At 41.2% G+C, this 17,922-nt stretch overlaps 1 protein-coding gene across 1 annotated transcript in view; it reads right to left on the bottom strand.

Annotated features, from left to right (window-relative positions):
* Window positions 1-17,922, bottom strand: part of VAV3 (vav guanine nucleotide exchange factor 3) — a 594,162-nt gene that overhangs the window by 392,667 nt on the left and 183,573 nt on the right. Inside the window, 4 exon segments of the mRNA XM_030206250.1 lie at window positions 2,220-2,328; window positions 3,423-3,439; window positions 3,441-3,489; window positions 7,894-7,952. Of these exon segments, the coding sequence (XP_030062110.1) occupies window positions 2,220-2,328; window positions 3,423-3,439; window positions 3,441-3,489; window positions 7,894-7,952 (234 nt within the window).

Raw genomic sequence — 17,922 nt, 5'->3', positions numbered from 1 at the left:
GATATTCATCCACTTTCACAAATAAAAATTATTCATGGTCTACATTTAAAAAACACAGCTGAGTAGCCCTGTTTATCTCTGGAAAACATAGCTTTTTGGGGGGTACAATATTGCATAAAACAATGCTGGTTTCATTAAAATATGCATGATTATTATTATTATTATTCTTTCACCAGAATTATTTCCATAGGAGCAGTACTGTAAATCAATTACTATTCTCTTAATTTCAGGGCATAAATTAGCAGAGCCTCTACTAAACAAACAGCATTTTTCTCATGTTGACATCAATAGTTGCCAGGCAGAGCCCTACTTTGCACGTGGAAGGTCTGCCTTCTTCCAAAAGAGGAATTGTCCAGGAGTGGAGGGAGGGAACCATGTTCAGAGGGAAATTCCCCTTTGTATAAAAACTTTACTTTGCTTGGTCTAATCTATGTTTTTTCTTGCCTTCCAGGTCACTGACCAATGCAAACTAAGCCTAAACTTAGCTTCATAGATCCCAGAAGTCCGTATACTGAAGACTATGTAGTGAGCTTCTCTAACTGGTACATGAAAGTCAAGGATTTATTCAGGAGTACACAGGTGTCAAAAGCCACTTAAGCATTTCCCCTTTTGGATGCTTGAGGGAACGAGGAATTCTCTTCATCCCTTCTGAAACACTGCAGAGGCAGGGCAGACTGGGCTATATATGTATTTCTTCCAGCAAGGTGACCTGAATTTCATCCCATCTACTAGTGGTCCAGGAATGCCTGCTGGCCTTGGGCTGAAGGAAGAGTTACCATCTAACTCTAAAGTGTTCTTGAGGATGCATGCCAACTACATCCCAACAAAACTTGCATTGAAATATCTGCAACAGAGCCTCAGAGCTCCAGAGCCCTTAGCAGTTACCATCTGAACTTTAAGTGATTACTGAAAGGAACTATATTGATTCCCTGTTACTCACAGTTGTTTCATTAAAGAGGAGTTGGACCCTCTCTTGGCTTTGGAGTTACGTGTATCAAGCCACCAAAATATTATAAATAACTCCACTGCCATATTGTTGCCTTTACCTATTGTCTGCCTCTGCCACATTGTGGTCAATTCCTGAAGTAACTGAGTCAACAGTTGGTTCAGAACAACAATCGTGGAGTTGCCTGACTTATCGAGAGAATGGAAACTGTAGAGTCAGAATGGAGTTGCTCATGGCTTCCCAGAAGATTCTGGTTCTGGCCCTGGTCACAATCTTTAAATATTGTTTATATTGATTTCAGGTATATACTAGGGGCCTGATATTCAGCTGGCGGTAGGGCAGCACTTCTTCTGTCCACTGCTGGCATTAAACCCGGATATTCTGGGGGTATTTTACAAAGGCATGCTACTGTTTTCAGCATGCGCTAATAATTAGTACACACTAAACACTAGAGATGCCCATAGTGCACACTTATTTTTAGCACGTGCCTTTGTAAAAGGACCCCTCAATGCCGGGCCGTTTCCAGCAACTGGCACTGAATATCCAGGGTTTTTTTAACCACTAGTTAACCAATTAAGCCGAAATTCAGTGCTAACAGTTAAAGGTATTTCTGCTATTTATGTAGCCTATATTAATTGCTGAACATAGCCGGTTAAGCCTTGAATATCCTCACCTAACTGGCTATGTCGCACAATATAGCCTGTTAGAAGCTAGCCACTTACCTCAGATATTTAGTGGGCAATAACTGGTTATCTCCCACTGAATATCCATGGTTAGGCACTGATATGCTATTTAACTAGTCAACAGCCATTTCTGGCCGGTTAAATAGCTTTGATTATCGGGGGTAGGTGACTGCCTAATACAACATACAAACCCCAGGTTACATAAACACTACATGTCTGCATTTCACGACAGTGAAGAATCGCTCTCCACTTCAAACCTCTTACAGTAGCATGTACTGTTACTTCTACATATAACACTGAGCAATCTCACACAGGAAGGCAAGGCAGGAAAACGCATTTCTATTTAGGACTACATACATGGACATGAAAATTCAGAAATGCTAAAGCCAATTAGAATGTCCATCTGATCAGTACAAACTGATAACCAGTGAGCTACATAAGCCTCACAGCATTAGATATGATTTTGGGTGAATACAACTCATGCTCTTGAAAGAGACATTTCTATTATTGCCTTGCCTTTGTCATTAAAATTAATTGCCAAACTGGCTTTTTTAAATAGTTTACAGTGTAGTTATTTTAAAAAGGCGTACAGGCTGAGATGCTGTTTCAACTTTCATTAGGTCTTCATATACTTCACCACCTTCATCCTCCCCATAGACACAATCATATAATTCTTCATCATCATCCACGCCAGATTCACTACAAGACAAAAGAAAATTTAGAGGAAAAAGAATATTCTATTTGCACAGTCACTTATCACCTTACACAAATTATTGTGGCCTAGTGGTTAGAGCACCGGTCTTGCAATCCAGAGGCGGCCGGTTCAAATCCCACTGCTGCTCTTTGTGATCTTGGGCAAGTCACTTAACCCTCCATTGCCTCAGGTACAAACTTAGATTGTGAGCCCTCCTGGGACAGAGAAATATCCAGAGTACCTGAATGTAACTCACCTTGAGCTACTACTGAAAAAAGGTGGGAGCAAAATCCAAATAAATTATTTGAGATTCTGTTGCTACTATCTGAGATTCTACATGGAATGTTGCCATTCCACTAGCAACATTCCATGTAGAAGCCTGCCCTTGCGATCACCAACATGGCCACGCAGGCTTCTGTTTCTGTGAGTCTGACGTCCTGATCTGCATAGCAAGGAGGCAGTGCATGTAAATCTCTCTCATGAATATTCATTGTGGATATCATGAAAACCTGACTAGCTGGGGTGCCTCAAGGACCAGATTTGAGAACCACTGCCATAGTCTATCTGCACAGTTATCACCTTACATGCATTATTACTCCATAGACTATCTGTACAGTAAGTTATTGCAATATATACCCGTTCACACTCTGGCCAATGATTTTCGCTTTAAGATTCCCTAATGTATGAGAGGTGAAAGTAATAGGAACTAGTAACAGAAACCAACTTCACAGAACACTACATTTTATGAAGGAGACACTATCTTTAAGTAAAGCCCTTCAAAAAACATGATTCTTTCACAACTGCCACATAGAATCAGTGCAATAATTTGGTTCTGATCTATGTGGAAACTAGGGATGTGCACTGAAAAAAAATTCAGTTCATTTTCGGAAATGTTCACCAGTTTTCAAGTATGTTCTCTTTTGTTTCACACATTCATTTTAATAAAAAAAATTAATATGCATTAATTCATAGGTTGATTTCTAGGTTGACGTGTTACATCAACTTAAGGTGCTCTAAATGTTTTACGGCTAGTTAACAAACCAAACGTGCATTCCTAGAGGCAACCTTTTACTACTTTTGAGAAAGATTTGGTACCTACTCTATTAGATCTGGCAAGGGATTTGTAAACATCTTCATCATCGACGCTTTCTTCTGTGGGAAATGGCCTTTGAAAGAAAAGTAGAGGAGATGTGGCAAGTTCTTATTTGCAATATGCATAATACTAGAAAAATGTAACAGAAGGTGATTAGAGCATTCGTTTCTTTAATAAAATAGGGTGTCTGTAAATGAATGGTGTGATGCATAAACCCAAATTATTTTCCAAAAGAAACAGTGCAAGATTAAGGCAGTTAACACTTGTTGGGTGCATTCTGCCTTTCCAAACCCTTTGAAAGGGCAAAGCTTCTGTGGCTAATTCTCTGAAAAGATGCTGCCACCAAGAATAACACTATTAAGACTCTTTTCTAATATCCCTCCCTCGTCACAGGCAGTGGCGTACCAAGGGGGGCAGGGGGGGCGGTCCGCCCCGGGTGCACGCCGCTGGGGGGTGCCGCGGCGCGCGCCTGCTCCTCCAAGTTCGCTAAACTTCGTTCGTTCACTGCAGCTCCCTCTGTCCTGGAACAGGTTACTTCCTGTTCCGGGGCAGAGGGAGCTGCAGTGAACAAACGAAGTCTAGCGAACTCGGAGGAGCAGGCGCACGCCGCGCCCCCCCCCCCCAGCGGCGTGCACCCGGGGGGGTGTCATTTCACTGGAGGGGGGGGGTGTCATCTAGCAGGGGGGCGCGCTGCACCCGGGGGGGGGGCGTACATTTACACACACAGGCGCTACCAGAACACCTAAGTGGTATTCCGTAAGGGCACCCATGTGGCATGCTCAAGTGGAAGTACACATGGGCAGGACTGCCACTCCCTCCCATAACTTACAGTATTCTTGAATAAGTTACGTGCATCCCTGTCACGTTTAGATGCTGGCATTTATGCCAAGTCTACGGCTGGTGTAACTGTAGGCACATAAGTTACAGGCATGCCAACATCAGGTTACACTAGTATTCTAAAACAGAATCTGATGCCATTACAAAATGGACTCTCACTACATGACCTCAGGGCACCTAAATGTAGGCGCCCACTTACAGATTTGTCCACATACCTCTGACTTCTATAACCTTAGGGGGTCAATATTAAAACCGATTTAACTGGCCTGAAATGGCTCCTGGCTGGTTAAATTGCCTGTTTGGAGTTCACTGTTAATTTTCAGCAGCACTTAACTGGTTAATGCCAGTGAAAATAATGCTGACGTGAAAACTGGCTATTTTGAGGGCGCTCCAGGGGAGAAGTCAGCACTCTGTCAGTTAAGTACCAATATTCAGCATTTAACCGGCCAAGTTAACCACATAAATAGGACCACATAAAAGTCAGTCCTACCTTTATGTGGTAACCCATAGCCAGTTAAGTGCTGAATATCACAGTTAGAGGGTCTTTTACAAAGGTACGGTAGTGTTTTTAGTGTGCACTAATTATTAGCACATGCTAAACGCTAGAGACGCCCACAGGAGTATATGGGTGTCTCTAGCATTTACTGCATGCTTATTTTTAGCACGTGCTAAAAATGCTAGCGTGCGTTTGTAAAAGGACCCCTTAACAAGCTATGTTTCAGCAAGAAAATTCAATGCAAAGCCCAGACATAGCCCAGCATTGATTTTCCAGGTTTAACGCCAGTGGCAGTCGACAAAATGCTGATCTCTGCTGGCTGAATATCAGGCCCTTAATGACCAAATGTAAGGGTCATTTTTATAGAATGCAATTATTCATGCACGTAAATGTTAGATACATGCTTAGCTGTATCTTATGAATGCACAAGTTGCTTAAAACTAAATTCAGTAGATGGCACAGAAAAAATTACACATTGAGCGGTATTCTATAATGGGTCCCTGCACTTTATGGAATAGTGCTTAAGCACCTAACCTGTACCTAAATTAAGTTGCCTGCATTTAAGACTGCTGAAATTAGGCACAGATCAGGCGTATTCTCATAGGAATGCCCCCAAAACACCCCTAAACATGCCTCCCCCAAAAATACACGTCTTAGGCTTCACGTGCGGATCATTATAGAACACAATCCATGTGTAAATCCCAGTTAAGGTCAATTAACACCAATTAATTGGTTGTTAGCAGCATTGGCACTGATTGGTTTATTAATCAAGTTGTGAGCAGAAATCGGCACTGCGCATGGATTTGCGTGTGCAAATTTAGTCACCCTATATAGAATCCGGGGGACAGTGCATAAATGCAAGGGGATGTGTACAAGGGGAGGCACATGGGCAGGGCATCAGTGTATCAAAAATGTCCACTTGCAATTACAAGCTAGAGTGCTACAGTTAGGCACATGCATTTTGGGGGAGATTCTATATATGGCACCCAAACAAATCAGCGCTGAAATCAGTGCTGACTACGTGTATTCTATAATCAGTGCCTAAGCATAGTCGATATTTCTGCGCCTAAATCTATGCGCATCCATTTACACAAACAAAAACGTGGCATGAATCCCAGTTCGTAGATTTAGGTGCACTGGGCCATATTCTATAACTAGGCATGTAAATTTCAGAACACCCAAATTTCCCCGCATATAACCACACCCCTTTTTGATTGTGCACGTTAGAAATTTGGCACACGTCATTACAGAATAAGTTTAGCAACTTTCTAATTTCTAATCAGTGCCAATTAGTGCTTATCATTGCTTGTTAAGTGCTGTTATCAGCGTTCATTAGTTTGTTAAGCTTGTTAAGCTACGCATATTGTTATAGAATCGGTGCAGATCCCTAGAAGTGCTATATAGAATCCAGGGGTTTATGCCTTCTACTGACATGGCATAAATGGGCGTGCCTAAATGTTAGTACATAAATGCCAACTTAATGCTAGTATTCTATAATGACATCTTTGCACCTTTAGAGAATCTCCGATCTAAACATCAGAATCGAAATGTAATCCTATCTCATTTACAAATCCATTCTCATTTTGCCAGAACCACTAATTTCAGCGTGACAGCCCCTACATTATGGAACTCCTTAACACTTGACCTTTGGAAGGAATCGTCATCGAAAACATTGAAAGCATTACTTACAACTTAATACTTTAAGCCAGCCTTTCCTACCATTAAATACTTGGATTGATCCAACAACACCTTTAACCCAGGCTCACCCTCAAAGTCTTTTAGCACAATCCTACCAATCTTTTCCACCTTAGGTGTCCTTTTAGAAAGCCATGGTAAAAAGTGGCCTGCGGTAGTGTGGGCACGTCTTATGGGTGAACGCTGGGCCACTTTTTACCGTGGCTGGGACACAAGCCATTTTTTAATGGGCTGGGAAATGCGCGTGCATAAAAATTAAAACTAGTGTATGCTTATTCATGGCTTGAGCCTTTACTGTCAGCCATTGACTTAGCAGTAAGGGTTCACATGCTACCCGTACGGTAACCATGCAGTGCACGTCAATATAGTCACACTGCAAATTACCACTGGGAACGACCTTGTGCTAGAAAAAAGAAAAGTATTTTCTACTGCGGAATTTGGCATGTGCCAAACTCGGAATTACCACTGGGCGCACATGCTATCGCTCATTAGCCCTCTCACAGCTTTGTAAAAGGGCCCCTTAGTTTGCTAGTTTAATTTGCAACCTAATTTCCCATCCCTTATAATTGATCATTGTAACCTAGGCCTTGCTAATGTTTCTATCTCTGTTTCTTACCCTTGTTCTTCTTTTAAATGTAAATAGTAAACCACTTAGATGCTTTTTATGATTTTGTGGTATAGTAAATGAAATGAAATGTGAAAATGTTATAGAATTTGCTCTCAGCGCTCTGCATTTTGATGCCCAAATGTTGGTGAACTTTACTGTCTCTAAATTTTACAAAATCAAGTTTCTGTTAGGAGTGGAGGAGTGGCCTAGTGGTTAGGGTGGTGGACTTTGGTCCTGAGGAACTGAGTTCAATTCCCACTTCAGGCACAGGCAGCTCCTTGTGACTCTGGGCAAGTCACTTAACCCTCCATTGCCCCATGTAAGCCGCATTGAGCCTGCCATGAGTGGGAAAGCGCGGGGTACAAATGTAACAAAAATAAAATAAATTTAAAAAAAGAATGATGAAAACCTTGATGCAGTAAACCACTCTTTATTGCATAAGAATTCCATCTTACATTCCTATTCAAACAAACCCTCACAAAGAACAACCATATCTCAAACAACTAATTATTACTTGAATTGGTTATTACTATATTTACCATTAATCTTCTCTTTGCTTCATGTACAATTTCTCATTCAGAATAGGTTTTCTAAATGTTAAACATCCACAGCTATCCCAGTATGTTTATGATACTGTATTGTAAAATTGGATTCTTATAACAAATTACTTTCTTATGCATTATTCTTTGTTATGTATACTATACTGTTTATTGTAAGCCACATTGAGCTGAAACTTGTTTGGGATAATGTGGGATATAAATGTTACAAATAAATAAATAAATATGGGAAGAATTTAGCTACATCAAACACAGAACATAGTGCAGCAGGAAAAACAGTCCTACCTTATACCTGTACTTAATGCGATAGGCATATGAGAAAGTCTTGATAATGTTTCTATGACCTGAAAGACAGAAGAGGAGATGGACACATCTCATTAGGCAAGGTTTTGGCATTACAGCAAGGCTGTATAGTCAGAGATTTCAGCCCCTATACCTATCTCAGGGTAAGCATTCACATTTATGTTTGCTCGTGCAGCAAAGTCTCGTATGACCAGATTGATTATAGGTCACCAAAATTTGGGCACCCAGGGTAGATGCGCATGCAAATTAATTAACAAGGCGTTAACAATCAACAATTGGAGTTAATCGGCAACACTTTGCATTTGTGTGCACATCTGCCCTTATTGCAATTATATAACATTCGTGCCTAACTTTTCTAGCGTGAAATTTAAAAGGGGTGTGGCCATGGGAAGGGTATGGCCAGATCAGGGGCATTCCTAGAATGCAATGTTAGAGTATACTGTCATTTGCAAACCTAACTGCCAGATATAAATACTGTGACTGACTCACCTGCAAATGCGCAAGAGACTTCCCTCTCTGTCCCGCCCTCACGTCAAGACATGATGAGGTCAGAGGGCGGAACAGAGAGGGAAACGGAGTCGGAGTCGCTGTCGGACGCTGCCGCCTGGAAACGAACATCGCGCGCACCAACCTCCACCCTCCCCCCCATCCCCGCCGCCGCTCCCGCCCTCCTCCGTATCGGGCCCCCTGCACTGACCTGACAGCGCCTCTCACCTCCGTGTGGAAGCGCTGCAGGCAGCAGCAGAGCAATCACACGGAGGTGAGAGGCGCTGTCAGGTCAGTGCAGGGGTCCGGCACGGAGTGGGGAGGGAGCGGTGGCGAGGAGGGTACCTGGAAATCTCGCCTGGTTTTACGGGCTTAACGGCTAGTATTCTATAAACAATGCTCAGCACGGAGCACCATTTCTAGAATACTAGTTTAGTACGGATCTTTCCGGCGCCTATCTTTGAGCACCATTTACTGAATCTGGCCCATAGTGTGCCCACACAGAATGAACCTGAACTAAGGTTTCATACAAAAGTGTGGTTATGTCCCCAGATATTTAAAGCCAACACCAACAGAAGGTAAACTACTCCACTGAAGACCAAATGCCAAGCAAAGAATAGTGCAACGATTTTTGTTTGAGAGATCCCTGTGTGGAGATTTGGCTGCACTCCAACTGTTCTAGGAATATATACTGCCTTACAAATTCCTAAACCCCTGATACAGGCTGGTAGGGCCGAAACACGACTCGTGTCAGGTCAACCATTTTATCGATTTGAATAAAGACTTTTTTTGTGGACATCATCTGAGAGAGGTTCTTTGCTCCACTATTCCCAGATATTTAAAACCATTTAACCAGCCAGGAACAGCTACTGGCCGGTTAAATGGCACTTAACTGGCTATCGAGCAATATTCAGTGGGAGCTAGCTGGTTATCTCCTGCTGAACATTGCCAGTTAGCACATCTCCAGCTACGTTTGGCAGCCATATTGGGCCACCCAAATACCAGACCTATCTTTAGTCGGTTCAAAGTTAACCAATCAGCAATGAATATCGGGCTTGACTGATTAAGTTGAAACCGGACAAAAATAAACCGGATATTCAATTTTAATTTCAAGATTTAATTTCCAGGCTCAGCGCCAACTGTGGGAATTTGCCCGGCTAACTCCCACAGTCTGAATAGCGGCCCTATGCTGTCACCATTCCATTGAGAAATGTATATTTCCCCCATTATTACACACTAAAAGGGCTCAACATTTTATTTTCATCACCATCTTTCACCTCCACCTCAAATTCTGAAATCAGCATTCTTAACAATTCCTCTTCCTTTGAAAAGGTTGCTTGTTTTTGTAAAACTTCAAGGGCATAGGTAACTTTTCCAAATCTTCCGATACCTATTTTCACAGACACGTCAAGAAATTCCCAGACCAATATAAAAAGTCGTGTGGATGCCATGTTAGTCCACTTAAAAGCACAGAAATAGTTTAATAAAAAATAACAAAACAAAATAAGTATAAAGGGGTACCTTTTCATATATTAATGCATTTTTGACTAGCTTTCAGGAGCTAAAACCCTCTTATATTAACCTGAGAAAGGGAGTTTTAGTTCCCAAAATCTAGTCAGAAATACATTTATTCTCTTTCCCCCAAATTCTACATATGGCACATTAAGTTGAGCATGCTAATTTGGCCACATGGCCATATTGCTGTGACAACTTAATCGATTAACAAGCTCATCAGTGCCGATACTTGGTACTTAACAAGAGACACTAATTGGATTTAATTAGAATGAATGCGCGTAACTTTCTAGGTGTACTCTATAATGTGGTGCGAATAAATTCTAATGTGCACAGTCGAAAAGGGGGCACAGCCATGTGCATGGAATGGGCAGGTTGTAGACATTTCAAAAAACTATGTGCACTAACTATAGAATACATCCAATCTGCTCCTAATTTAGGCACAGGTATTTAGGCCTGGTTTTAGGTGGCCTAAATGAGTGTGTCCAAATTTTATTTGCAAGAACAGCCCATGAGCATATTCTATAAACTATGCGTAACTTTAGGAGTAGTTTATAGAATCACGCTAACGGTGTGGTTTTATGGCATCGATTTTTAAGGCCAAACAAAAAAACAGCACCACGGGCCTTTAAAATGGAACAAAGTTCTTTAATGAATGAGCCTTGACCCGACACGGGATACAGAAAGTGAAGGTGCCTTGGTGCTTTATAACTTTTGCTACGTGAGACGTGGGGTAAGGAATATTGTAGATGAAAATATTCGAGTTATTCCCCAAGTTTTCCACGTCATCACTGTGACCCCTGACGCAGGTGCTAGTCACCGAAACACGGCCCGTGTCGGGTCAAGGCTCATTCATTAAAGAACTTTGTTCCATTTTAAAGGCCCGTGGTGCTGTTTTTTTGTTTGGACTTTAGTTTGTACTTTGTTCCCTCTCTTTTGTTATACATCGATTTTTAAGGCATCATATATAGAATATATAAGGTATATCTGGTATAAAAAACACCAGTTGCAAATAAAAATAAGCTGAGGTTGAGTGTCAGCGAAAAAAATTAGGATCTTTCCAGTCAAAACAAGAGCCAACAAGGAAAGTTTCTTGCAATAACAAAAATGCACATGTGGAACAAGACAGAAACTCAGTTTTCAAAAGAAAAAGCAAATAATTTCTCCTGAAATGAACATTTGGGAAACTATGAAATCTGGTTACATAAGCAGGATCCTGAGCAGACCACCTGTTGCCTGTCCTGAGTTAAATACTGTACCGTACTAAACAGAGTCTGAGGCCTATCAATTGCTTCTCTAATTTTCCTCTGATACCATCCATTTCTTAAGAGCATAAGGCTGATCTAAATTCCTCCAGTTTCAACCTGTAGGATGCAGAAAAACTTGCGGTACAGCAGGCTCAATGCACTGGTTGTACCGCAAAATTAAGCATTAAAAAATTCTGCTATCATGCTGTAAGCAATGAACATAAAAATTACCGCTGCTGTGCTACCTTTCCTGTCATGGTGGTCCTCATCACACACCCTCCCCCCATGCCCAGACAAGCCAACCCCCAACTTAAAAATTAAAATGCATCCTTGGTGTCTAGTATACCCCTTCCACAACTCCCTCCCTCCCTCCCTCCGGACCCAACCCTAACTGTAAAAATAACACTTTCCCTGGTGTCTAGTACACCTCCACCACTCATTCCTTCCAATCCTGACTTTTTAAAAAATTCCCTGGTGTCTAGTGCACCCAGCATACCCCAGATTCTATGTATGGTGCCTAGATTTGTGTAGAGATGAACGCGTAATTTAAATGGCAGAACAAGATAAATTAGTGTTTTTAACGGCACTACACAAGCAATAAAAAATGCTAATTGGAAATAATTACAATTTATGCATGGAAATCAGTAAGCGTATTCTATAAAGAACTGCACCTAGATTGCAAAGTACACAGCTCAAAATAACGCATGTAGCTGAAAACGAGCGTGTTTATGGGCATGTTCAAGGGCGTTCCATGAATGCAACAGTTACATGTGCAATTACAGAATATGCCACAGTGCGCCTAAATCTACATGCATTGATTTCTACCAGGTTTTTATTGGTGTAAATAAATGCGCGTAGCTTTAGGCGCTGCAGTATTGATAAGGCGTATTCTATATACCACACCTTGATTTTATAGAATATGCTTAATTCCACGTGGATTTGTTTAGGTGCTATATATAGAATCCTGTGCACCTAATTAAGGTGTAGGGATTCATGCCAAGTAAAACATGGCATAAATGGCCATGACAAAATGTAGTCGAGTGGAGAGGCACTTGGCATATTCTATATACGCGCAGAAATTTAAGCCTATTCTATAAAATATAGGCGTGCTTTAGAGAATACACCTAGGGGTACTTTTTTTCCGTGTGGAATTTTCAGGTGCCATATATAGAATCAAGCCCAGAATGGGTTATTCTATAACACTGTGCGTAAATTTTAGGAATTCCCATGACCAGCCCATGCTCCTCCCATGGCCACGCCATTTTTGAGATCCATGCAGTAGAATTTACATGGACTACTTTATAGAATACGCTTAGAAAGCAGTGCTCATAAATTCTAATTGGTGCCAATTAGTGCCGATAATTGCTTGTTAACATCCAATTATAGGTGCTTTATTGGCTTGTTAACGAAATGAGTTGCGCACGTTAATCAGAATATGCCCAGATTTGCATGCACAACTCTAGTCGCACTATACAAAATTTGCAGGTAAGGGCATAATTTTATGACAGGCTTCCTAACTTGTGCAGCATGAATTAGTATATGTTACACAATTATGAAAGGGAAGTAGAAGTTTCATTAAAGGAAGATTCTCCTTTCAATGCAGCATATAACAGAAGACACATTGTACATACATGGTAGTGCACAGAAAAATATTTAAATTAATACAGCCTTCTAGCTTAGAGGAGTGGCCTAGTGGTTAGGGTGGTGGACTTTGGTCCTGGGGAACTAAGGAACTGAGTTTGATTCCCACTTCAGGCACAGGCAGCTCCTTGTGACTCTGGGCAAGTCACTTAACCCTCCATTGCCCCTGGTACAAATAAGTACCTGTATACAATATGTAAGCCGCATTGAGCCTGCCATGAGTGGGAAAGCGCGGGGTACAAATGTAACAAAAAAAATAAAATAAAAAATTATGCAGAGCAGTAAAAAAAAAGTAAGCTTTTAGTGAGAAAAACAAAAAAATAGATTTTTTTTTGTTCAATTTCAGAGATTTGCATGCAGTGGAGGATGTGCATGCAAATCTCTCATGAATATTCATTGTAGGTATCCTGAAAAGCTGAGTGGCTAGGGGTTCCCCAGGACAGATTTGGGAACCTTCAACTTGCCTTAGACATAAACATCACAAGTGCTTTTCAACTAAAAAACAGCAGAGGGCAATCTAAGACAGGCTATTTCTTTTTCCTGTCCTTAACTGATTTCTAAGGATGTGTGGCTTATTTTGTTCATATTTTAATAGGTTCGCTTATACTAAAGAGGACTCCAGCTCAAATACAGCCCAACGTGAAAAGCTGTGTTAGAACAAAGTCAATAAGATTAATTTTTGTGCAATTTCTGGGTTTAAATTTTTTCCTTTTTAACACAAGAACATAAGTAGCCCTCACACTCTGGAATGTGCTACCTAAAAAGGCTTTGCTCAATGCAAGACTATCTCTACTTCAGAAAGCACATGAAAGCTTGGCTCTTCTCCTAATCCTTTAATGGAAGAGGCAACTAACTTGCTGGTCACAAACATACACCAGCTGTACATACCATAACAGGACTTGCTTATCCACTCCTACCCTAGCTCAGACTATATTCATGAACACTTGTTCTGACTTCACGTGCAACTTTCTTTAAATTACCACCCCCCATTTCTGTTACTCTATCTTTTCTATGTGTTCACCTTTTGCTTACACCCTATCCTCACTATTAAGATGTTTTATTGCATATTGTGTTGATGTGATAGTAAACTATTTATTTATTTATTTACTTATTGCACTTGTGTCCCACATTTTCCCACCTATTTGCAGGCTCAATGTGGCTTACAAAGAACTGATATGGCGTTACCATACCAGGGTAAAGAATACAATTGGTGTTACAAAGAAATCAAGGAGAACAAGAGGGGTTGGTCAGGCAATTATAGAATGATATAAACTGATAAAGGTGGATAGATGTTGTTGTTTAGTTACTTATGGGTTTTCATGGTAGGTCTTGTTAAAGAGATAGGTTTTCAGAGATTTGCGGAAGTTACTTAATTCCTTGATAGTTTTCAAGTGAGTTGGAAGTGCAATCCACAGCTGCGTGCTCAAATAGGAAAAGGTGGTCGCGTGTATTAGTTTGCATTTTAATTTTAATTTACTATGTACTGTTATTTGAATATTTTTACTGTTATAATTATCTATTGCAAATGTTCGACTTATTAATGCTGTACAGCGACTTGGGTGAATTTCTTCAAAAAGATGGCAAATAAACCCCAACCAAGCTGAGTAGGACCAGTTTTTCATAAATCCAAGTATCCTGTCACTTAGAAGTGCCCAGCAGGCTTTAACAGGAAGATTCATGTCCTGTTTCTCATTCCTAGAAATAAAAAGCACCAGTCTCAGGGCCTGCCTGGCTAATAATTATTAAGAGGTCTCCCTTTCTCTTCTAGAAAAAATCTGTCCAAAACTTTGTAAAACTCTGTTATACTATTGAGTCTAACCGCATTCTCCGCAACAGTGCTTCTCAACTTTTTTTTTTTTATTTCAGAGCATAAGTTTGCTCAATTTTCTTAGAACTCCAAGCCAGATTACACCCACCCACCCATAGCTAGCCACTCTCTGGGGCCGATTATCAAATTCCCCACGCTGTTCCAAACAGCACTGAAAAATTAGCACCAAAACAGCGCAGGGAATTAAAGCCCCGATGATCAAAACTAATAGCTTGCAAATGTATACACGCTATTTGTTTTGATCCTGGGGGCGACTTCTGTGAGAGGATTGTGCCTAGGCATGTGTCCAAGGCACAATCCTCCCGCAGAAGTTGTTTGACATGTCCAAGCTGTCAAAACATAAAAGCCCAGACCTGTCAAACAGACCACGCTGGAGGTCTCCCCTCCCTCCTCTGCATGCAAGGAGTTGCAGGTCTGAAGGACCTCTAGCCCCAACAACTCCCCCCCCCCCCGGACAAGATTCCCTGGTGGCCCAGTGGGCTACCCCCACCCTCTAGACACAGAGACCTATAGGTCCAGTGGACCTCCACCCCTCTCAACACAGGGGGATGGAGGTCTGATGGACCTCCACCCCCCCAACCCCCTCCCCAACACCAAAACCTTTCCCTAGTGACCCAGTGGGCAACCCTATCCCCACCTACCCTGGTGGTGTAGTGCCCCCCAAACTCCCCCATACCTTTAGAAGCAGAGGAGGGAGTAGCACTCCCTACTCCTGCAGCGCTATCTTCAAAATGGTGGTGCCCTGCCCTGTGCATCCTGGCATACACTGGGCAGGGCTTTAATACCATATAAGGGAAAACTTCCTTATATGGTATTGAACCCCCCCCCCCCCAGTGTATCCCAGGATGCACCAGGCAGGGCAAAGCACTGCCATTTTGAAGGCGGCGCCCCAGGAGGAGGGACTAAAGCTATGAGGGGTTTTTAGGGGGGCACTAGACCACCAGGGCAAGTGAGGGTAGGTTGCCCAATGGGTCACTAGGAAACGTTTTTGGTGTTGATGGATTCCAAATACATTTTTTTCAGTCAACACACAATGGGAGAGATGTATCTGTAAATCCAGCCCTTATTGACTTTGATGCTTTGCATACACAATCACTATTGAAACCCATGGGGGGAGGGATTACCTTTGGGTTTTGAAAGCAATTGACTCTTGCTCCCTCACCCCCTTCCTCCCCCGCCCATTGCCCACCATTGATTTTGTTTTCAGCCATGCTAAATTTCACTAAAATGTTGAAATAGATGTACTCCAAAATAGATTTACAATTTTTTTCATTCACATACTGTTTCAGGATTAGTAATTACAGCTCATCTAAATGGATCTCTGGCCAGTTGATTTCATTCAGCAACAATGGTTTAAGTCATAAATAGTGAATGCATTCAATAGTAGGAGCATGGCTCTCTATACAATATTTATTACACCAGGGGAAACAGAATGACTTATAGCTTAGTTACTATACAAAGGAATAAAAAGGAAAAATCTAAGAACCAATGATTTTTAAGTGTAAGAAAGAGGACCCAGTAGGAATGTCATTTTTGAATAAGCACTATGGTCTCCTTATATGGAGTTACTCCAGGAACCACACATCAATCAAAACCAGGCACAAGAATGCTAAGGAGACGTGATTAAACTCTAAGAGTGAGCGACTGCTAGTTGCGGCCCAGGAATGGATTATGGATGAGATGATTCACAAATTGCATAGAAACATATGGCAACACACACATCTGTAGATTCTATATGGAGAATTGACCAAAAGTTAAAAGGGATGGAACTCCTCCCATATGAGTAAAGGCTAAAGAGGTTAGGATTCTTCAGCTTTGAAAAGAGATGACTGAGGGGGGATTTGATTGAGGTCTATAAAATCTTGAGTGGTGTAGAATAGCTAAAAGTGAATCAATTTTTCATGCTTTCAAGAAGTACAAAAACCAAGGGACACTCAATGAAATTACATGGAAATACTTTTAAAACAAATAGGAAGAAATATTTTTTCACTCAAAAAAATAGTTAAGCTCTGGAACTCACTACCAGAGGACATAGTCAAAGAGATTAACGTATCTGGGTTTAAAAAAGGTCTAGACAAGTTCCTGGAGGAAAGGTCCATAGTCTGTTATTGAGATGCTTGCCCAGGGATTGGTAACATGGGATGTTGCTACTAATTGGGTTTTTGCCAGTTACTTGTGACCTGGATTGGCCTCTAAGCAGGTTACTGGGCTAGATGGACCATTGGTCTGACCTAGTATGGCTATTCTTATATTCTTAAGCTGGAATTACTTACTCATCTTGTAACTAGCTGCAAAGTTCTGAGAAAGTTTCTATACAAACAAACACAGTAAGATGGCCCATCTTATCCACTGGAAACTTTGTAAACATGGAACTGATATACTAAAAAAAGTACTGGAATCATGACCCTAAGAGAATAATGGATCATTTGGGACATCCCCAATGCAGCCGATAAGAACCTCAATGCAAGAAAACTGGACATAGTGAAGGAGAAAATTACAAGAATGGCATGGATAGAGGCATTAATGCCAAGTGATTATATCACTTGGCATTAATGCCTCTATCCATGCCATTCTTGTAATTTTCATCATGTGCAGTGAGAGAAAATCCTCAAGTACCAAGCAATGCAGACAGACACTTAAGAAAATGTGGCAAAAAGATACATTGATATTTCCCACGATTTCACATCCAATGCAACTAAAAATGTCACTTCCTGAACTTCTTCAAATACTGCCAATAAACCCAAGAAATGTGAGGAATCTCTCACATAGGCGAAACCCACCTTTACCAATGGTCTTAAAAAATGATCTACATACTGAGGAAGAGGTTCTAGCAAATAACCTCTACTAGATACGATAGGTCTTCCAGGTGGTTTCACCAAAGTTTTATGCACTTTAAGCAACAAATAAATCACTGGAGTCTTAGGGTATGCCACATTCAAAAAATCAAATTCCTGTTTAGTAAGATAACCATTCTGAAAACCTTTTTTGGTGAGAGGCAAAATTCTACCCCGAAGATCCAGGGTTGGATCATAGTCTAGTTCCTTATAGTCTATGATTATCGACAATTGACGGAACAGTTATATTTCATAGTCCACTCGATCCAAAAGAATTACTACTCTACCCTTGTCTGTACAATGAATAGCTATATTCTTATTATTCTGTAGGTCTCGCAAAGCCATCCTTTCCTCTTTAGTGCAGTTGGATGAATAGTAATGAAAACTCTTACTCAATTTACAGATATCTCTAAGAACCAGCTGCTTGTATACCATCAAAGAAGGGCTGGCAGGTGTAGGAGGG

Source organism: Microcaecilia unicolor, chromosome 6 (genome assembly GCF_901765095.1).
Source record: "Microcaecilia unicolor chromosome 6, aMicUni1.1, whole genome shotgun sequence".
In the NCBI taxonomy this organism is placed as follows: Eukaryota; Metazoa; Chordata; class Amphibia; order Gymnophiona; family Siphonopidae; genus Microcaecilia; species Microcaecilia unicolor.
The sequence above is the reverse complement of the archived record's forward strand: the minus strand, read 5'-3'. Positions and strand labels throughout refer to the sequence as shown.